This window comes from Canis lupus, chromosome 2, assembly GCF_011100685.1.
Source record: "Canis lupus familiaris isolate Mischka breed German Shepherd chromosome 2, alternate assembly UU_Cfam_GSD_1.0, whole genome shotgun sequence".
In the NCBI taxonomy this organism is placed as follows: domain Eukaryota; kingdom Metazoa; phylum Chordata; class Mammalia; order Carnivora; family Canidae; genus Canis; species Canis lupus.
The window spans coordinates 37,102,802-37,126,152 of NC_049223.1; the positions used below are offsets into that span (position 1 = coordinate 37,102,802).

At 40.6% G+C, this 23,351-nt stretch overlaps 1 protein-coding gene across 18 annotated transcripts in view; it reads left to right on the forward strand.

Annotated features, from left to right (window-relative positions):
* The window catches only part of ARHGAP26 (Rho GTPase activating protein 26), a 419,259-nt gene that overhangs the window by 326,034 nt on the left and 69,874 nt on the right, over nucleotides 1-23,351 (forward strand). For all 18 annotated transcript variants that reach the window (XR_005355485.1, XR_005355484.1, XR_005355486.1 and 15 more), the window contains exons 19-20: nucleotides 3,748-3,886; nucleotides 18,961-19,114. Coding sequence is in view for 15 of the 18 variants with exons in the window: in XM_038530484.1 (XP_038386412.1) it covers nucleotides 3,748-3,886; nucleotides 18,961-19,114 (293 nt within the window). In the remaining 3 variants the exon portion in view is untranslated. The remainder of the gene's footprint in view (nucleotides 1-3,747; nucleotides 3,887-18,960; nucleotides 19,115-23,351) is intronic.

Consider the following 23,351-nt stretch of genomic DNA (forward strand, 5'->3'; position numbering starts at 1 on the left):
TTCTCAGAAGAACTAAGGAAACTTTACTTGATTTTCTTGAAATTATTACCTCTTCCAAACAAAACGGGATTGGAATAACCAACAAAATTATGAAAAATTCAGATTATCATCAGAATTCCTACCTGAACTTCTAGCACAGAGACAAATTTTTAGCCTGGTTAGAAGATGGCCAGATAATAGGCAGGCTTTAAATAGCCTGCATTTGTTCACGTTTCAGAGTTAAATGAACTACAGTAATTTGGGGAATGATTTTCCAGACTCCTTCATGTAAGTTTGTATTATCTGCTATGACTTGGTCACATTTACAAAAGTGCCCTTGCACTTTGGAAACATGTGTAATCACAATGGTGATAGTCTTGTATCTGGCACTTGACATTCTGTGGTGTGAGAACAACCCCATGAGAACTCTTGAGCAGCCTGGACCGGAGAACTGGCCTTTGGAACTGTAGGTTTAACTCCTGATGAAAATCTCCTAGAACTGATTCCAGTATGGCCAAACAACTTTTCTTTTAAAGAAACCTACCAGTGTGCAGAGTGAACTACTCTCCTGTGTTCCATGCTCTTCCTGCTTGGCTGTGTATAAACATTGTGTTTATATACAATGCAATTTTTCATGCATTTGCCAAAATCCACAGCCTTTCCTCAAAACCTATTCTTTGCTTCTCCAGCATTTCCTACAGTTTTTAGGAAGGAGTACAACCTCACATTTTCGGTAATAGTTGAAATTAAAATGTATCTCGATTTTCTTGGTACCCCTTGTAGTTGCCCAAGGAGTTCATTTCCAGTTAGGAAAAGAGGGACAAAACTTGGGATGCCAGATACGAGGGAGTGGAGGCCTAGCACAAGTCTGAATTAATTTTCAGACATTTTTGGCTAAAGATGGCTGAGAGTGCTATACTTGAGGGCAGAGGCAGGGGGCTGCTAAGAAGCACCATTATTTGTTGAAATCTGTGTTTGTGCATTTGGAGCATGGCTTCTGGAGTGAAGATTGGCTGGAAAAGCTGAGCTGAATGAGTAATGACAGCTGAAGAAGTGGAGAGTGCAGATGTGAGGAGTCGCAGCCTTGCATTCCAGAGCCAGCCCCTCTCTTGCTTCATTGTGTGGCATCAGGGGTTCTCTCCTGGGGCATGTTCACCCTGCTTAATATGCTGAATTGACCTATGGCTTAGAGGTCATGTGAAGTGCCTAGCACAGTGCCTGCCAGGCATAGATGCTCACATACAAAAGCACAGTTTAAATATCAGGAATAATAGTGTGCCATGAGGTGGTCACCTGGGAGAGCAGCTCAGCATTGTGTGGGGAACACAGTAAGGGAGGGGAGAAAGCCTCTTAGAGGCTGTTGTCTGTGAGCTCGACATGACCATAGTTTCTCTTTGCTTCCCTTGCAGCATGCAGAAGGCTGCACATATGCCTAGCACCGATACTTATTTTTTGGGGGTGCCAGCTCCTCTGGAAGCCAGGACATTCTGCTGTTTTTGCTTTAAGGGCCCTTCTCTTCTCAACCCCTCGCCCCAGTTGAACTCAGCTATGTTGTGATTCAGTTTATTTTGTTGAAAACTCAGTCCCCTAGGGAAACTATGATAATGCTGTTTTCAGACAGCTGTGTTTGGGAGCGAGACTGACTTAACCAGCTGGCTGGCATCATTGGAGCCCAAGGACCTGCCAGCCCATGGAGAGCAGCTGTTTTGGCTGAAATTCTCATCATTCTTATGACTTCGCTTTCTATATATCAGCTTCAGAGTTCTGCTTTTAAATGCACACACAAAGGATAGAGGGCCTTTGAATACAGTGTGGTATGTCTAATGCGACCCATAGATGAAGGAAGTTGCCCACGGAGTTCATTTCCAGTTAGGAAAAGAGGGACAAAACTTGGGATGCCAGACACGAGGGAGTGGAGGCCTAGCACAAGTCTGAATTCATTTTCAGACATTTTCGGCTAGGGATGGCTGAGAGTGCTATACTTGAGGGCAGAGGCAAGGGGCTGCTAAGAGCCACCTTTCTCTTGTTACTCATGATTGTTGAGAAAGAGGAAATCCAGACGTGCTCCAGAGTGAGACATTATAATGAGCAGATCAATAAATATTGATATCTTAAACAGAATCATGTTTAAGATTTTTCAAAGAAAGAAATGTTGAAATATAATGCTAGATGTATAGGGTACAAAACTGTGTAGATTATGTAATCTCAATTAGGGAAAATGGGTTTTTTTGGCATTAAATGAGGTAACTCCTACAAAGCCCTTAATCTGGTACCTGGTATGGCAAACACTCTGTAAATCACAGCTACTGGATGCAAACTCTCTCAACCACAAGGAATGTGTTTCCCTCGTGCAGTGTGATAATCTAGAGTCATTAGTATGAAGTAAATCCTCAAAAGGTCTTTCCTGATTAAATGAATTAGTGTTATCATTTTATATGCATTTGAAAAGAAATCTAGGGGCACCTGGATGGCTCAGTCAGTTGAGCATGCAACTCTTGGTTTCAGTTCAGGTCATGCCCTCAGGGTCCTGGGATCCAGCCCCATGTTATGCTCCATGTTCACTGAGGAGTCTGCTTGAGATTTTCTCTCTCCCTTTCCCTCTGCCCCCACCCCACTCTCTCTCTCTCTCTCAAATAAATAAATAAATCTTTAAAAAAGAAATCAAGAAAATCTAGGGATATAGCTTCCTATGTTATCTGTAATTGTATCTTTAATTATGGCAGATAATCTCTCTGCCTGTTTCTCATTATAAATGGTGAGGACAGTACCCATTGCTCCAGGTCATTGAGAACTGAATGAGCCATAGGGTAAAAACACATGCAGTGACTAATCCCTAGGGAATTGACGTTGTGTGGTGGCAACGGTGATCATGGTAAGCCCCTGTAAGTGTAGCTGTTGTAATAATTCTACTATACTTGTATCTGGTTAAAAAAAAAAAAAAAAAAGGAATTGTCACAGTTTTTGTCTGTTGTTTTTGTTTTTATTACCTAGGACTTGACTTTTTTTTTTTTTAAGTAAAAACCTAAAAAAGTTCATTAAAAACTCAAATGCTTCTAGTGGTTGTCTCTAAGTACTGGAATTAGAAAGTTTTTCTCTTTTTTTTCCCTAATGCTTGTCTACATTTTCCAAATTGTCCATAGTATTGGTTACTTTTATCATCAACCTTTTTTTCCCCTTTTAAATGAGAAAACGCTCAGCATCAAAGACACCACAGAGCTGCTGAACTGGAAAGCAGGCTAAGTCATCTAAGGATGACTGAGGACTGGGAATTGGTGTCCTGCTCTGGGCTTGCTTCTTGGAATGTTATTTAAATGCAGTTTCCAATTCGAAGAAAGTTGCCAAGTGGTCATTAAGAACTGGTCAGTAGAACCAGTGGGAAAGTAAAGGGTTTTGATTAACTGGTTCTAGACAAAGGTAGTCAAAAAAACCTCCAAGCCCTATTAATAGACAATGGCTTATATTTCATGAGGTCTATTCCCATTGCCACTGGAGAGAACAAGAGAGAGACGATCAATGAAAGTGACAGCAGAAAGGGCTAGAAATGGGAGTGAAGGGTTACCAAACTCCAAGATACACTTCCAAAAAAAAATGTTTAGTGTCCATTCTGAGAGATGTTTTAAAAGGAAGTCCTGAGCTAATGCTGGTGGTCTTTTCGGGTCTTCTTGCTGATTCTTAGATGCCAAAAGGTTTCAGTTGTGCTGGTTGGGGCCTGCGCTTGTTCCCCCACTCACAGCAACATGTAACCCTTCTCTGAAACTTCACTTGCAGATATTTAACACTGTGCCTGATATGCCTCTCACCAATGCCCAGTTGCACCTGTCCCGGAAGAAGAGCAGTGACTCCAAGCCACCTTCCTGCAGTGAGAGGCCTCTGACACTCTTCCACGCCATGCAGTCAGCAGAGAAACGTGAGTCCTACTGCCCAGGGCTAGGCAGGTGTTCAAGGGATGGCCCCCACCACCTCCCACCTGCTCAGGGTGGCACACTTGTGGCCTCTCTCTATCTGCTGCTGTCCTGTGTGTTCTTGAGGATGGTGTGTGTCTGTAACCTCCCCAGTTTGATTGCTGAGTAAGCCTGGTGAGACAGGAAGATTGAAAGGCCAGGGCCACTTGCTGTTAGGACTCTCTTTTCCGTATCTCCTTTGGGCAAACAGCTAAGCATTGTTTCCTCCTGTGGCACAGTCAGAGCTCGGCTCCAGTATTGCTGCTTTGGCCCCTCTTTTGTTAGCAGTTCCCACAGAACCCGTTTCTTTTTCTCTATTTGTCATTAAATGCTTATTAGTAAGAGTCACGTATCCCACTTGAATGTGACTCTGAGGCCAGGCCCTTTCTTTGCTCATCCTTCTAACTCCACTTCTCACAGAACCTTGGCATAGAGTGGACACTTAATAAATGTGTGGAATGAATGAATGAATGAATGAATGGAGAGAATGACACTCTCTTTGTTCCAGACAGCAAGGTTATCACCAGCGTTTTACTGAATCTTTTTTTTCATGTCAGAACGGAGTTCTTTGTAGTTATCAGGTGAATGGGCCCTAAAATATTCAGGCTTGTTTCAGCTTCTATAATAAGAGAGCTGAGTGGTGTAGTGTAGGAGTTGAGGGCTCAAGCTCTGCTCGGAGGCCTGTCAGACCAGGGTTCTCATGCCAGCAATACATGGGAAAGCCTTTTACCATCTCTCAGCCTCTGTTTGCTTGTCTGTAAACTGGGGATAATAGTGCCTGTCTCATAGGTATTTGTTAAGGAGTAAATAAAATTTTACATTTAAGTATCTGGCACAAGTCTTAGACTTGGCAAGGGCTGATAGCTGAGAGCTGCTGCCTGCTATTGTTACTAGTTATTGTTTAATGATGTTCAAATACTAAGGCTAGTTTTTCATACAAATGACATTTGCACATTGCCTCGAGAGACTGGGAATGTAAAAATTGGACCTTATCTTGAAGGTGCTCACAACTGAGTGAGGGGAGTAGACAAGTGAATAGGTAACAGTAGGTCACCGTGATAACCTCCCCCAGACAGATGTGTCCATTCACAGAGGCTGCAGAACATGTGACAGTTGAGAGCATGCCCTGGCACCAGATTGCCTGGCTGCTAGTTCTGTGTATGCCATGCTCTGGCAGCACATGACATGGGCACGTTACCTAGCATCTCAGGGCCTCAGTCTCCTCTTCTGGAAGACATGGGTAATAGTTTCTACCTTGTAGTGTTGTGGTATGGATTAGAGCACTTCACAGGGTACCTAATGCAGAGTAAATGCCCAATAGATATAAGGGGGTGGTGTTGTTAACCTTTATGAGGTACAGTAAAGACACAGATCAGAAGGATGAATCACTTGGCCTTGAGGAGAAGAGAAAATGCATATGTGGATTGGCATCTTTTTATTTGTTACAAAACTTTTTTTTTTTTTTTTACAAAAAGCATTTTTTATCAGATAAGCATTTCTATCTGATATTTTTATATCCGAGGTAATGGCCTTCATTATTATTCTGAAAACAAATAATTGCCGCCCCCAAAATGGCACTGCATTTCAAGATGTCATACTATCCCATAAAATGGCTAGACCTTGGTAAATTTAGCACCATTTGGGTTGTTTCAGATATTTAGCTTTTATGAGTAAAGCTACTGCTATCATTGTAGCTAAATCTATTCACAGACTTGATCATTTCCTTAAGCTAAATTTCTGGAAGAATTTCTAGGTCAAAGGATATGCACAGTTTTAGGGCTTTGACCCCTATGGGGTTGAGTTCTCTTCAAATGATAGCCTATACTTTTAAATATGTGGCTTGAGTCATTCTTAATTTGGTCTGCACATGGCCTGGGCCCCTCTGAGTGTAGCAGGGAACACTTGGAACAGGACTGGTCTCACCCATATCTGTCATGAACAACATTGGGCTATGGGGTGATATGTTTTTCACCTTGCCAGGAGAGCTGTGGCCACCTAATGTTTGGTGACACTTAGGTTGAAGCAGAAGCAGCTTTGGAATAGGTTTCAAAGCATATACATATTGTGTGCATGTAAGAAAGAAGAGAGAGAGATTAGGAGAAAATCAGTTAGTTCTTGAGCCAAGATTAATTTGATCACACAAGGTAGAGGTGAAAGGTATGCATGTGTGAGAACAGACACACCTAAGCTGCAGAACGAGCTGCCTGATGTCTCTGTCTGCAGACAGTGGACAGAAGGATGGAAGACAGAAAGACAGTGAAGCCTCCTGTCTTCCCTTGAATGTTAGGAAATCCTCCCTGGAAACAGGACTGGAACTTCAGATATTTGAGGGGAGCTTAGCTTTCCTCCCTTTCTCAGAGAAGAAACATTTTCATTGAAAAGTATGTAGGTAGGCATATACACAGTCTTTTTATAGTTTGTTTTGGAAATCCCTTTTTTCTCAAGGAACTAGAATGATCCCTAAGCTGAGTTGGAAAGTACCATAGGAAGGGTGAGTGGATTGGCCAGGAGCTGTACGGTTCTGCTGGTACCCCACCCCAAGTTGTAACCAGCCACCTCTCATAGTTAGATGAGCAGGTAATAGGGCACTGTCATGTTTTCACACACTTAACTTTTCTCCTATCTTGACTGTGGATTAAGACAGAGGCTACTGGGCAGCCCTGGTGGCGCAGCGGTTTAGCGCCGCCTGCAGCCCGGGGTGTGATCCTGGAGACCCGGGATCGAGTTCCGCATCGGGCTCCCGGTGCATGGAGCCTGCTTCTCCCTCTGCCTGTGTCTCTGCCTCTCTCTCGCTCTCTCTGACTGAATAAATAAATAAATCTTTAAAAAAAAAAAAAAAAAAGACAGAGGCTACTTTATCAAAGCACTTCACCAAGTATACTCCATAGAATGAAAGTATAAATAAATACTGCGAGTAATTTGTGGGTAAAAAAAAATTGTGTATTTCCATAGGATGATGTTTTTCAGTTTAAAGGAATTTTCAATACTTAGCTCAGTTACTTCCCAAACTTGAATCATTTGCATAAATCTTCATTCATTCTTTGGCCCACAACCACATAACTCACACGCTGTTGTTTAATGCGTTTCTTTAAATTGATTTGCAAAAGCTCCAGTGCATAACATAGTTTCTAGTTTACAGTAGACACTCAATACACATTTTTTAAATCAATCAATCAATCTACACACCAATGAGATGATAGCACATCTATCCACAACGATCATTTTTAATACTGTGCTATGCTTGGTACTTATTAGAGATGATAAAATTAAGGTCTAGAAAGATGAAATTGTTTTACAGACTCCTATAACAGAAGTCAGTGGATTCAGAACAAGGTTTATCTGTCTGCAAACCTCCAGTCTTCCTACAACATTATGTTACCAATTCTTGACAGAATCTGAAAGAAAGCAGATTGTAGGAGGAACAGAGAGGAAAAAAGGAATATGAAAATTAATTTTGCAGTGTGTTAGATGTAGGAAACAAAGGAGAAGAATGTGGAATTTTGAATTTGAGTCATTGGGAGAAGCTTGACAGAGTAAGTTTGAGCTGCTGAGAATATGTAAGGTTTCCAAAGACTATTTAGAAGAGTGGTTCTAGATATATATCCTAAAAGTGAGCCTTGGAACCTAAATATAGGGTAAAAACGCCAGCAAAGGGAATATTGAGCTGGGAAAAAAAATTATCTTTCTGAGAATTTTTCTTGTGATGTTTCTGGTCCTTTGAACATGCTGGCTAAAAGTCAACCTTCCCAGTTTGTCACAAAGTCTAGTACCAGCCATTTTATGGAAAACTTGTATCACTTCTGACCTCAGTAGCCTCAGTCATCTCCTTTGACGGTGGTTTTTGCGATATTAGTTATCCTGTTCTCATTAGCTATATGGAAAGAGAATTTCTTCTCTATAATATCAGATCATTCTCTCTTTACATGTTCAGCTATCATTGTTATGTACAGATATGTTCATCTGACATGATTCTTCTGAGTTTTTGAAGTAAATGTTCAGTCTAAGCTGGATTATTGAAATGGAGAAAAAATTAAAGTCTCTCACTTCTTTATATGGCCTCATCCCACTCAGTAAAATCTCTAATAACATGAATTTGATGGTCTCACCATATTATTCTTTAATACACATTAAAATAAATATGTAACCATTAAGATAAAGAATGTTCATCTGACATCTTAGGCCCCACTTGTGAAATGTATGTCATGGTTTAGGGTCCACAGATCTTGCTCTAAGTTTTTAGGTGACTCAGTTCCTTTCTCTTAATATGAATATATGAACTCAAGTTTCTTTGGACCAGAGTTGGGTTCGGATACTATCAGTTAGTTAGCTCTTATGTCACTGTGGATGCATACTGTGTTCACCCATAATTTCCACGTTGTGCATTTGGTTCCTGTGACACCTGTCAAGGTTTGATGTGACCTTAACTTTCTCCAGGTTCTTGCCACAGAGCAAATATGTTGCTAGAGGGATTGCTTTTGTGTGGACACACAAGTACATTTCCACATACCCCTCCTCTGCCTTCACACTTGGTGGATGATATTTTTCAGGACCTTATTTCCTCTTATTTCCAGCTGCCCTATCTCTTTTGAGTTCTGTTGTGCTTTTCTCCTCACTGATGCACTTGAGTTGAGGATTTTCTCAGTGTTCTATGGGTTAGCCCTCTCTTCAGTCCCTGTTGAGATGCTTAATGGACCTAAAAACTCCCAGCCATAGCTCACTTGGGTGCTTCCATTGGGGGCATCCAGTTGTTGATGATCAGCACACATTATTCTCCCCCTCTGCTGTGCCCCCGCTCTGTGCAGAAGCAGAGCCCATTCTTTTGTTGTTGACATGAATCTGTGCCACCACTCTTGGCCTCAGGTTGTCAGTCGCCTCCCTCTTTCTGGAGAGGAAGCTCCTGAGAGTCACCTTGGAGATTAATAGGCTTGGTCTTCTATCTTCGTGCCTGCACTTTGGGCTCATGGAAGCATATGGCATAATAGCTGATGCTCCTGGATGTGTGTCTTGTTTTCCAAAAGGGTTTTTCCTTCTGTGTAAAGAGATGAGTTGCATCCCAGGTACCTCCTTAAGATTCCTCAGCTTTAATCTATGGGTAGTAGTGGAATCTTTTCCAAGGGGCATTTTCCCTTTCCCTAAAGGTAAAGACATCTTTATGATGACAGTGGTCTCATCCCAGAAGGAGGAGCTAGATGCTGTCTCCTGCTTTTTCCTTGTTGGGACTTTGGTCAGTCTCAAGGCATCATGTGATTCTGCACAGACAAATCAGTGTATGGTAGAAGTGGGGCTAGGAATGAGATGGAATCAGTCTCTGAGATTAAAACTTTGTGGAAAAGAAGAAAGGAATTTATGGGGGGAAATACAGAGTTTAAAAAGCATCACAGCAACAAATGCAATTTGGAATATGCTGAATATTTTAGTGAGGAGGGGACTCAATATCCAAGTTGTATATAGCTGGTTAAGAAATGCTTAACCAGCTGTATACAAGGACAAACATTATATGGTCTCATTCATTTGGGGAATATAAAAAATAGTGAAAGGGAATAAGGGGAAAGGAGAAAAAATGAGTGGGCAATACCAGAGAGGGAGACAGAACATGAGAGACTCCTAACTATGGAAAACAAACAAGGGGTGGTAGAAAGGGAGGTGGGCGGGGGGTGGGGGTAACTGGGTGACGGGCACTGAGGGAGGCACTTGATGGGATGAGCATTGGGTGTTATTCTATATGTTGGCAAATTGAACACCATTAAAAATTAATTAATTAATTAATTAAAAATAAATGCTTTCTCAAAGGTAGAATTTTGAGTAAGATGCTAAAGGAAATGAGTCATAGTCTCATCCAAAAGACAGAAGGGTATTGGTGATGCCCCTCAGAAGGAACATGGAATAGTCTTAGTATGAGTAACAGAAGGTAGCTCTTGTCTCTAGAACCGAATATTGTGGAAAGATCTGTTTCCAAATTGTACTTAGAAAACATTCTCCCGTAGAAATCAATTTTTTGTTAATGTATGTTTAACATATATGGCTCCATAATTTATCAAGTGGTTTCTAATGCTAAGCACTGTGCATAGCAACTACTCCCTTAATTTTCATAATTACATGACATTGGTTCTGTCCCCATTTGGAACCATGGAAAAAAAATAAAAATTCATATTAAATAATGTACTCAGGATCACACAGCAACAAAGTAGATTTGAACCCAGTTGTTTTGACCTCATAGCTGTACTATTAGCCAATGATTACTCTGCCTTCTGGTTTCAACTTGTGAGGTTGTTCTCAAGGAGATGTGGTTCTGTGTGCTTTTGTGACCTAGCTTGCAAAGCCAACCTTAATTCTAAGGGAAAATGTTTCCAGTTTTGCTTATGTACCTGGAGCTTAAGTTTTCATTGAGCTAGGAGCTGCCTGTTAAGAGACGGGGATCAGGGGGCTGATGTGGAATGATAAATGAATGCATTGAGAAAGAACCTCGAGACCAAGTTAGATCTGAACCTCATTCAGTAAGAACAGCAATAAAAATTAAAATTATTGTACCTCACCTAACATGCCAAGCAGCCTAAACACATTATCTTCATTCTCACACCTCACCATCACTCAGTGAGGTGGGTTCTCACTATCTCTATTTCACAGACAAGTAGAGTCAGGTGAAGGGCTGGGAAGGAATTTGTACCCAGGTGATGTCCCTCCCCCATGCCACATTGTGTCCAAAAGTGTGCCTTTGTCAGTTCTTCAGCCACGGAAGTGAAAATCTTGTTAGACTGACTTACAGAAGCAATAAAAGCCATCTGTCCTAGTGTCCAGTGGTGCCATGGGGGCACTTGAACCATCTTCAATGGCTTCCTCAATATGCACACCAGCAGGCAGCAGCCCCTCCAAATCTAGCACCAGGTATGTAGAGAGCATTATGCATTCAGTAGTACCTTTAATTTGCTGGTCCAAGATAGTCACTCTCATTTATGATCACCTCAAAACAGATGGAACAGGGTTTTTCAACTATGCTGCCAGATGAATGATAGCAAGGGAAATTCCGTTTCATCTGCAAGTTGCTACACAGATACAACATATAGCAGAAATGAGAGTGGTATATCTAATTGAAAGGGACTGACATAGAAGCTGTACTTTTTCCTACTACAACTGTAGTAGGTAGAGCCAAAAGGATTAGAGGGGACCAGCAACCAGGTTTTGTGCCTTTTAAAGTTCTTCCAAGAGGGGCCTCTGGGTGGCTCAGTTGGTTAAGCATCCAACTCTTGATCTCAGCTCAGGTCTTGATCTCAGAGTTGTGAGTTCAAGCCCCATGCACCATGCTGGACATTTCTACATGGAGCCTGCTTTAAAAAAAAAAAAAAAAAATTAAGTTCTTCTAGAGATTACAAGGTAACCTTTATCACTGATTTTTGTCTCACAGTTTTAGTACTTATACCAAGGTGTTGAAACATGTTTCTTGGAACAGTAGTTCTTAGACTTAGTATGCATTTGAATCATGTAAGGAGCTTGTTAAAAAATACAAATGCCTGGTTTCCTCCTTCTCCCTGGTACATTCTGAATCAGGAGGTCTTGACTTGAGCTCAGGCATCTGTATTTTTTTTTTATTTTATTTAAATTCAATTTGCCAACATACAGTATAACACCTACAAAGACATCTCATTGTCTTTTTTTTTTTTTAAAGATTTATTTATTTATTTGAAAGAGAGACAGAGCCAGGGGGAAAGGCAGAGGGAAAGAGAGAGACTCTCTCTCAAGCTAACTCTGCACTGAGCATGGAGCTGGATATGGAACTCAATCTCACAACCCTGAGATCATGACCTGTGCCAAAATCAAGAGTCAGATGCTTAACCAGCTGAGCTACCCAGGCACCCTGGCATCTGTATTTTTAAAAACACTCCGATGATGCTGATGCTAGGTTAAGTGAGAGACACACAGGCTTGGGGAGGAGGGGCAAACAGTCAAGATTGTTCATTTCTGTCACTACCAGAACATCTCTCACAACTCTGATGAGGTTTGTGGCAACCTGGTGTGGTGGTTGAAAGCAGAGATTCTATACTCAGACTGCATTGTTTCAGTGCCATCTCTCACCTAGCAGCCCTGAGACCTGGAGTGCATTACTTTCCCTTTCTCAACCTCCATTTGCTCATCTGTAAAATTGATCACTAGTAACAGCTTCCTTGGAGGGCAGTTAGCATGAGTAAGTGAGCTAGGGCAGGTGCATGTCAAGTATTTGTTACTCGCCCTAGAACATAGTAAGCACCTAATTAATGTTAGCTACAATTGTGATGATTATCATGAGACTCTAGTTTTTTTTTGTTTTGTTTTTTGTTTTTGTTTTTGTTTTTGTTTTTGAGACTCTAGTTTTATATTACATTTCACTAAGGAAATAGTCCCCCTCTGGATCCTGCAGATTCTAAAGAAGAGGCCCATATATAGGGGGAATGCAGTGTCACCCTAGCCCCAGACAGCCCCAGAAAGCTGATTTGATGCTTGAATTCAGCTACATCAGCAGCTGGGATGAGTTATACAGCATTGGTGGAGCTGTGGGATGGGAAGAGATTCTTGGGCTCTGTTTTACATGGATCATGCTAACTAGTTGCTGGAATTATAAGCTTGCAGTAATTTGTTTAGTTCATTTAATTCATCCTGGACTCTCTCCCAGACAGACCCAGTAAGAGGTTAAGAATTCAGTTCATATACTTCTCATTTGAATCCTCCTTGTTGAAAAATAACTGGGACTTCATACTATTATTCAAAGGCTTATATAATGCCTTTCTCCAAGCACTCAAAGTTGCAGCATGGCCTGTTCTTAGGTTTTGCTTCTGCAGCTCCTGGGTGCTGTGGACACACCTGTTGTGTTGTTTCAGCAGGTGACACCTTTGTCCACCTGGATTCTTACTGTCGCGTGGACTCTAAGGTGTAATGTGGCTCTTGGCTTAATTATGCTTAGTTACCATGTATAGGTGAAAACCACAAAGTTGATGTGGCCATTTAAGAAATGATGCCCTGGAAACCTAATGGCAAGAAAAAAGTTCAAGGTAGATCATTAAATGAAAAAAAGCATGTTACGGTCTTATGTGTCTGGCTTTATCACTGAGCTAACAAAGCAGGTAACTCAATATTAGTTATGGTGTTATACCATTTTGTTAAAAGAAAATATATGTATATTTCTATGTATAGAAAAACAACTGGACATTTACACAACAAAATACATATAGAATATATATATGCTTTCCTGTACTTTCTAAATTAGAGAAGACTGCATGTTTATTATGTATTGACTAATTTTTACATTATTAAAAGCAAACTACCTACCCACATATTTTGCTTACTGTCTCAAGCCTATTTTGAGATAGGCTTTAAATAAGTAAATATATAATTTTTTTTTCTAATGAGCAATAATATAAGCGGTCTCACTTACCTGGGAACCAGAGATTGAAGGACGAACATCCCTACTCCAAAGAAAGTTCTCAGCTGGGAAAAAAAGCTATGTCATAAATAGTAGAGTGTCTATATACCTCTGATCATTCAACTCCCTGTTCAGCCATTATGCAGAGGATCATTTCTACATTGTGGTTTTTGAAATGGTGTTGTTTCAGGGGTGGGCTTCTCCATTGTACCTCCATGCCTCTTTCCTGTGAATTGTTTCAATCCTGGGCCAGCTGCAGTGTTTCCCCCCCTTTTCCCTTGAAATCCAGTTTTATTGACATTTTTTCTCTTTGCAGAGAGAAGGGTTATTATGAGCACCATGAGTAGGAAATAAGTCAGTCACTCCACATAGGAGCAAAATTGGTAGTTTTTGTTGAAGACAACCTGCCACAAGTTGTAATATCAAGTAGTATGTCCTATGGTCAAAACAACAGATTGACCACATTTTTTACTTATCAATTCACTCTTTAGTCCATCCTTGCCCAAACTTTTTTTTTAAGACTTGGTTTTGAAACATTGCCCAAACTGTTTTTATGTGCCCAAACACATTGCACAAACTGCTTTTTAAGATTATTTTTATCATAGGGACTGACACTGGGTCAACATGAAATCATACCACCTCAGATTTTAGTGTGACTTGGCATGCCGCTATTACCAGCAACAAAAAACTACAGAAGAAGAAAATTGCTTCAGAAAGTCTGATTCCAAGCGTCTCATGTACTTGGGTGTTTCCCTGTGATGGTAAACTCAGAAATTGCTGTGCACTCATCATTTTTTATTGCAAAATTCATTAAGCTGCCATACTATTATCATCCTATCTTGTCAGGATGATACATTACAGACTTCATTGCAAAACTTTAATAAGCAGGAGAAAGTACACCTCTCTTCCTACCACAGCAAGGGAAAGCCTCTGGGTATTTTGCTTGTGTTTGAATATTTTTTTGTCGAAAGCCAGTGTCTTTGCAGAACTTCCACCAGTCTGGTAACTCCCTTTCCTCCTTGTTTGATCATGTAAAGAGTGTGTTTCCTCCTTAGAGTTCTGTGAGGTATCATGAGCTGCTATTAAAGAATATTTCTCTTCTCTCTTTTTGACAGCTAGTCTCAGACACCATGAAAAAATGATGTTAGCTCGTATTCTGATGGGCATCCATGTGTGGTGGGAAACCTCCCCCAAAGTGACGTGGCAAGTCTGTGTTTCCTATTTATCCTCCCACTCTGTGTGTTCAGCGGGCCCGAGTGTTGAGGCTTGCCGAGACACGTGAATTTGGTTTGGTTCTACATGTGCATTCCTGGTCCCATCTCTGGGTTCTGTGATAACCAGAGACCCTCCCTACCTTTTGTATGGAGGGGGTGTGGGGAACGGGAGAGATTGAATTTGAGAGAGCAGGAGTCACTTGGCAAATATGGAAAGTGAAGTTGCTTAGCTCCCAGATTTCCATGGCAACCCCCAGAACAAGGACAATATCACCAAAATTATTCTGTGGCTTTCTTTTTTTAGTTGCAGTGATTTGGTTGCATAGTCATATTTTTCCACTCCTGATTTGTACAGAAAACACAGACTCTGCCCACTGTAACCATTACTTTGGTTTCAAGGACATTAGTGGTCCCTGTCTGAAGCACCTGGAAAATTCAGTCACTTGGAACTGTCTCTTTCTGTGCTAGTAGAATACATTTTGATTGTTCATTGTCACCTTACATTTCTTGTTTATCTTGTAACCATCCGTGAAGCTTTAGTGTGCATTAAGCATGGGCCAGGTGCCAGGAACATGTGACTGCTGCCCACCTCACAGGTCACCGTAACAGATGCCTGAGGTGTTCTGTATGGGTATGTGTCCCTGCCCGGAGTAGCTTCCATTTCTCAGCACTAGGACCACATCTGCTTTATCACTCTTCATAGAAACTATGTTCATGAAAACATTCGGCACTCACCCAGACATGTTTACATTTGGAGGCAGGGATTTATTTTATCCTTTCTTTGCTTCTGAGCTGTCGTCTTCTGTGACTAAAACGAAGAGAGATTCTTGTTGACAAACAGGTTTGAAGAAGGCAAGCAACCCCACTGACCATCCAGTTTAGGAATACTCCCGCGTCGTAGGCATTCTTTTTCTTTTGGTCATTTAAATGGTTCTCCGTGATCCTTTTGCTTTGACTCATAACTGTTGTTGTTTTTCTTTTTCAGTCGCCTAGCCTATAATTTCCTTTTTTTCAGCAATATAATTGTCATCAGTTTCTCTTATATCTTCTAATGAGGATGCCAGAGCTGGTTTGAATCATCAGTGTCTCTAAGAAGTCCAGGTCTGGTATTGGAACAATTTGGTTAATTAATTTTTTTTTAAACTAGTCTTTTAGGCTGCCTGTTCTCATTATGTTTTTCTGTTTGGGAGAGTACTCAGTTGCCCACCTGACAAAGATCCCCCTATTTGGAGTGACATTACTGAATTGTGTTCTCTTTTTTTTCTTGACTCATGCCAAATGCTTTAGAATTTGTTTTGGTAGAGTTTGCCATACCAGTAAAACATTTGACTTGCTGTTAATTTTACTCTCTACCTCTTCTCTGGAATGACTCTCACTGTCCTGCTCACCCTCAATAGGGATTGTCAGCATTTCAGCTCCGAAATCTATCCATCTAGAAGCTCTTGGTATCACTGTCTGAAGTCTCACGTCCAATAAAATGGTAGTGGTCTTACAGTCCGAGAGTGCCAGGTTTTTGGATTTCCTTGTCATATGGCCCACTGAGGCATATCAGTAAAGATTCTGATTCTTTAGATGCATATTTGGCTATTTTGACTACAGTACTGTGAAGTTTTATGATTAAGTTTTTTTGTGTATTTTCATCTTGAAAAAAGGACTCCTTTCCTTGATCTTTTGCTTCTGTTATCATTTTGTTAAAGGTTTTGCCATATGTTTAAGGCCCTCAATACCTAAAATATAAGTCAAAATAGAATTTCAAAAAGGATTTATTTCCCCAAAAAGAATTCTAGTGACCTTCATTGAGTGAAATACTAAAAATCCTTGATTTCAATTTAGGGGTAGCCACCCATTTAATTTTTATGGCTTTTCTAGCCCAGACAGAGTTGGGTTCTCATTGTCCAACCAGTCCTCGTTCTCATGTGGGTTCATTTCAGACAAATGTCAGTTTCCACATGCAGCAGTCTTTAGTCTTATTAGCTCATGGAGGATGCAGTCTGTACTACTATAACAGAAGATGTGTTCTCAAAAAATTTATCTAAGTCCCAATTATAGAATCAGATTCTTATATGAGATTAGTAAAACATCTTTATCTAATTTTTTTCAGTTGTGATTTCAAAGTTTTATCTGTCCAATGTTCAATCTTAGGTTGCTCCTAATCTACCGAGGAAAGTAGACATATGAACAAATAAGTATGTGCAAGTTACTAATAAATATTATATCTGAATAAAATACCTATGAATTAGTGTAGGGAGGTTCACTGTCTAGGAATGTGTTTGGTACTCAATAGGCACTCAATAAGCATTCATCAAGTAGATGAAAATTGAAGAAACTTTCATCTCAGAAACCCTTTTTCTAAAGGATAGTAAGGCAGGAAAAAAGTCCCAATAATATTTTAGAAAAACTAATATATTTTTAGCAAGGTATTGTTTTTAATTTATAGAATCATAGCCCTCTTAAGGGCACATAAATAGACTCAGGAGAAATATGAGCTCTGGTTATACTCTTAAGTTTCCTGTGAATTCAGAGAATTACATCATGCAAAGTTGGCCCCAAACTAGAATTATGAAACTAAAAAAAAAAAAAAAAAAAAAAAAAACTATTTGTCTCTCCTTCCCTGTGAAGCCAGAAGTTGTCTCCATTAAACCCCAGAGAAGTATCATGTTTTGTGCCCTTTTATATATGGTGGTCTTGGGCTTCTCAGTCTTTTTCAGAAATCTTGACATGAGTATTTTGTGCAAAGGAAAGTTTCACTTTTACTAATTCATACTGATAAGTGGCATATCATTTTCTCAGTGATCCCCTAATTATGTAATTTTAGAGTTGTTTTTCTTCCTGATAGCAAGTTCCCATTCAAAGGCCCTGTTAGTCCTCCTACATATTGGTGCATTGTAATTTTTTTGGTTTCTCTTTCTTTGTTGTTGTTTCTGTTTGGAACTTAAGCTCTTGAAATGTGAATAGTTCTAAATCTCAGGAATCAAGTGAATAATCTACTTTTTTCAAAATCTGCTTAAAGTTCAGAAATCTCCCAATAGCCTCTTGGATTTTTTGACCCTTCTATAGGGTTTTAAACATGGCATTAGGATTTTACCAAGATATTAGGAGTGTTTGTGTGTTTGTGTTTGTAATTAAATGTAAAGATTACTCTAATATCATCCCATGAGTGTGATAAATTTTTATGCCCATGACTAGTGCTAATGGAAAAGTATTTTTTATCATGTCACCATCTTTATTGCCTGAAGAGACCTGAGTTCAAATGTCAGCCTCTAAACCACTCTGTCAGTGAGTCCAGTCTGTCTTCTTAGGGACATGGTATGCCTCTGGCTCGTTTCAAAGGTCCAATGGAGATTAACCCACATAGGCTGTTTCCTGATAAATGAACTGATTGTCCAGAGCGTTCGCTGATTTCATTAGGGTATGTGGGACGGGAAGGACATTCTAAGTCTCTGATATTTCGCTACAGCAGTGGTGCCTATGCCATTTAGCTAAATTATCCTAAAAATGTTTTCTTCACGTGGTTCCAAGTTTTTAAAGATGGGAAGAAACAAAGTTCTTGTCTTTGAACAGTGTTCTGAAGTTTACAGAATGCATTCTTGCATATGATCCCACTTGATACTCATGAACTCCTTGAGCTGTGCAAGGCAGTTCTCATTCTCCCCATTTTATAGATGGATTATACAAGAAACAGAGTGAAAATTGCTTGAGGCCACTGAGCCAGGCAGGGGTGGAGCCTTTAAAAGAACTCAGGTTTCCTCCCTCCCGGCTTAGTAATACTCTCCAACCACTAATATGACTGCATGGACCATAGACTTGGTTTTTTATGTGCAGACTAGTCTGTACCCTTACAGATCTATTAATCAAAGAATTAATGTGAAGCTAGACATCAAATATAGGGAGCTTGAGGCAACCCAGGAGGGTTTGTCTTGGCAGTGGTCAGGAATGTAGACTGCAGAGTCCTAAGGATGTTAATGGCCAAGTAGTAAATATTTTATAGTGAGGTGCTATAGAATTGGAGGTAGGACATGGCCCTGGCAATTAAGACCATATTGGGGGCAGGAGTCTTAGAATAAAAGATGAATGTCACAGAAACCAAGAGGATCTGGTTGAACAGAAGTGCACAATGAAGGCTGCTCTGTGTTCTGCTCAGCTACCAGTCAAAAGTTGACACACAATTTATGGTGCAGTGGTAAGGCCACTCAGGAAAATGTCTGGTCTGTCCTATCAGGCTGAGCAGAGCGAGGTTTGCTCCACACTCGCAAGTCACCTATTCCCCTTCCTTTCCTCATCATTTCCCACCTGTAAATCTTATCTTTTCCTATGTCTTCTTCATAGCTTTGTGAGATCTCAATCCAGTCTCACTACTGGTAGGTTTTTGTACATGTCAAAACAAACTATCTCGATGAAATAAAAGTAATATGGGACTTGTGGCCTTGTTTTTCCCCAGAGGAACAAAGAAACAGCATCATCAATTCCAGTTTGGAATCTGTCGTCTCATCAAATGCAAATAGCATCCTTAATTCCAGCAGCAGCTTACAGCCCAACATGAACTCCAGTGACCCGGACCTGGATGTGCTCAAACCTGCCCGGCCCAAATCACTGTAAGTATGATGCCCGGCTGCCTGCCACAGGTGGCCCTTGCTCAGCCATCCTACCCTGGATTGGTGCTCTGGCCCCATCTGATTTTGAGCATTGTCCCGTGAACATGATTTTAACCTTCTTCCTAAATGTGGAGCTTGGCTAGTTTGTTATAGATTTTTTTTAAGCATCATCATCTCAGAGGGGAATCATTATTCTTAACATACTGCTTCTTAGCCTTGATGATGTTTGATTTACCATCCTGCTGAGATGGCTTTGGTGATGGCTATTGATTGTGCTGGCTGCTGGGCATGAAAAGTGATTTCTTTCAGTTATATAAAACATCCAGGCACTGTAGTAACTCAGTAGATCAGTAGCCAAGTCTGTTTCCACTCATTTATGTTGTCTTGGTTTCCTTTCTCCCTGATGATGTGAAATATGTCCAGTGCTACCTCAGTGTCCACTTCTAGAAAGAAGAGCCCTCCAGTAGCCCTTTGAGTCCTCAGATCCTCAGACCCTTAGCATGACTGTGATCACATACCAGGGACTATAAAAGAGAAGAACCTTTATTGCTTCACCCTTGGGTGGTAAACACCCATAGCTGAAACAGGCAGTTTTGGGGCTGCTTGTCCTGTCTTCCACAGAAACTAGTTCTACTGTGCTAGAGCCAGAAAGTCCTCCCTTGTGGTTTCCTCCCACACTGCTTAGCATGCTTCTTCAGACCACCACATAAATCTTGTCAACTAGAGCCTTTGCAGAAAGTATGTGAGGCCATGACCAGAACAGCTGGGCTCTCAGGCTACGGTTGTATAAGACTCAGAAGGAACAGAGTTGACTTTGCCTTTTTCTCGTGAAAATAGGTCAGGGTTCAGCCACAGATGGCCTTCAGGGCAGTTGTGCCTGGTGAGACACCAGCATAGCAGAACCTTTCCCTGCCTGTCTCCATGCCCTGCTTGCATGGTTGCACCCTCCCATTCTATCTCTGTAAGATATTTACAGATCTGCAAAATGGGACCAGAGACTAAGGGGTATTAAGGCTCAGGGGGAAAAGACTCTAAAATGGACTTAAGGAGTACTTCTACTGCAAATGAAACAGCATAAGATGAAATCATCTGCTGGGAAAACTTATGGGCTCACCTTATGGGCAGTGAGGCTTTGTCAAGCACTCTTATGCCTGCTTTCCTCGACTTGAAGGAGATTCTGATTTCTTTTTTTTCTCTCTCTCTTTTTAATCTTTTAATCCCCCATTTTGTTTAAACTTCTGTACCTGTCAGTTACTCATGTTATTTGTTGCTCAGCATGAGCAGGGTTGAATTTCTAGCCCAGGTTTCTTACTGTCCCCTGATCTTAGCCAGCAGTACCTTTAGTGGTCTTTAATCTTTGTTTTTAGCAGGTGGGAGCCCCCTGAGTCACCACTGAATACAGTATGTCTAAAGACGCTGCATAAGCAGCTAAGTGCTTAAGGGGGCAATGTCTTTTAAACAGGTTCTAGAGGAGGGAACTTGGGATTTTTATTTTTCAGTTGTCTAGATGTGATTTGCTTTACATAAAACACTGGAGGTCACTCTGCCCACACCATCCAAGGGACTGTTCCTTGCCTGCTACAGAATTTGGGGGCTTTCCCAGGAAAGGGAGAGTGATGCTAGGAATAATTGTACTTCATTTGACTTTCAAGGAAAGTAAGAGGCAAGATTGTGGATGTTTCCAACAAGTCTGCTGTCCTTCCAGGCTGAGTGAATACCTGACTGGTATCTATGAGTCTTGAGCTCAAAGATGTTCCTGAGGTGGAAGCAGTGCTAATATTGGCAATGACACCAGAAGTGGCCACGGTCCTAAGTGAGGGCCACACCAAAGACCCTGTAAGCTCTGTGGCAGGTTCACTGATGTTTCTGAAACCCAAGGCAGTGAATATCCAAGTTTGCGCTTCCCTCATTTTTTCTGCCTGCAGTTTGCTTGAGTGTACAATGAACAGAAGTTAGGTAATCCTGGTGAATAGAAGCTACAGTACTGTCCTGGAGAAAACTAACTCGGAGAAGTCTGACAGCATAGTATGCCATGGTGATTGGGCTCAGTCACAACCAGCAGAGACGACGGGGGTCTCAACCTCAGTTCTGGACCCTTTCATTCCCTCTGTGAGTGTTCATTTCGAAGTATACAGAGATCCTTGAATGGGAACACTTAATGATGCAGATGAAAACAGAAAGCAAAGAGGGTGGGGGATTACCATTACTTTATTAATTAGGCATAAGGTGGGGAACAAGTCACCAGAAACTCTTCGTTCTTCTTTTTTTTTTTTTTTTCATTCATTTGTTTCTCATTGTTTTCATAATGACTGGAACGGTCATTATGACCATGTAACAGTCATAATGAAAGGAACATGCTTTGTGACTCAGCATCCTTTGGTTACTTTAGAGACCATATTTTGCTGTCTCATTGGTAAATCTTTCCTAATTCTCCAAGGAGATCAGGGCCGTCTTATTATTTGTGTAGGCATAACACTAAATTAGGCATCAAAATTAGAGATGCACCCTTCTGACCATGGCAGGGCAAAGCTGCAGGGTTTATGTCTTTGGCAGATCCTTAGCTAGACTTCCTAAAGTGTAGCCATCTCTCTTGAAGATCAAAGGACGCTTGGTAAGTCAGGACCAAAGTCCAGGTAGTCTAAAATTGTCAGCAAATATTGCTAACCTGTTTTGTGCCCAGACCTATGCTAAGCTATCGGGTAAATGAGAACAGGAAGATTCCTGGCCTTGCCAAGAGTTTACACTCTGGCTAAGGAGGAAGGACAGTGGTATATGGCAGTGCTAAATGGGATTTATAGCTCATAAGTGGTTTTAGAGTTCACCAACTGTTAACTGATCATGTTGAGTACATGCACCAGTCAGAGTATTGGAACAAGTGGATAGATAAAATGTGAAGTTGGTGTTAGGTAGGATTATACAGATTAATATGGATGGATGGATGAAGCTCATTGCAGGTAAGGGGAATGAGGATGGAGAAAAACAGCCTATGGACATGTATGTTGGTAGAGGAGGAACTTCCATCCTCCCCTACCACTACCACCAAAAAATAATAATAATAAACCAACCTTTGTATATTTATTTATTTAATTTATTTAAGCAGTCTCCATACCCATTGTGTGGCTTGAATTCACAACCTCAAGATCATGCTTCACCAACTGAGCCAGCTAGGTGCCCCCCACCCTTTTTAAAAGCATAAACCAACCTTTTGTGCTGGAACAATTAGACATCCATATGCAAAAAAAAAAATCTAGATAAAGATTTGACACCTTTCAAAATATTAACTCGAAATGGATTATAGACTGAAATGTAAAATGCAAACCTGAAATTTCTAGAAGACCATCTAGAGAAAGAAAATTTAGGTGACCTTGGGTTTGACAATAACTATGTACATAACCCATGAAAGAAAAACTTTGTAAATTGAACTTCATTTAGGTTAAAAAATTACACTCTATGAAAGACAGTATTAAGAGAAAGAAAAGCCAAACCCAGAATAGGAGAAAATATTTACAAAACACAATCTGATAAAAGATCAGTGTCCAAAATATCCAAAGAACTCTTAAAATTCAGTAATATGTAAGCAATCCAATTAAAAACTGGGCAAAAGATCTGGGCAGACACCTTACCAAGGAAGACATTAAGATGCAAATCAGCCTATGAAATGATGCTCAACATCTTATGTGATTAGGGAATTGCAAATTAAAACAATGAGATCTCTCCATATACCTATTAGAATGCCTGAAATCAAAAACAGTGACACCACCAAGTGCTGTAAAGATGTGGAGCAACAGGAACCCTTATGCATTTCTGGTGGGAGTGAAAAACGAGACACCCCTTTTGAAAGACAATTTGGCAGTTTCTTATAAAAATAAACATAGATTTCTCATACACCACAGTCCAGCAGACATGCTCCTAGGTGTTCACTCAAATGAGTTGAAAACTTAAGGTCACACAAAAACCGGCCCACCAATATTTATAGCAGTTTTATTTGTTGTTGCCCAAACTTGGACACAAACAAGATGGATCAACAAACTGTGGTACCTCCAGACAATGGAATATAATCTGATGATAAGAAGAAGAAAACTATGAAGTCAGGAAAAGACCTGAATGAGGCTTGAATTCAGATTAATAAGTGAAAGAAGGCACTGAAAATGCTGCAGTGTGTTATGATACCAACTGTGTGGCAATCTGGAAAGGACAAAACTATAGAGTCAGTAAAAAGATGAGTGGGCAGGAGGGG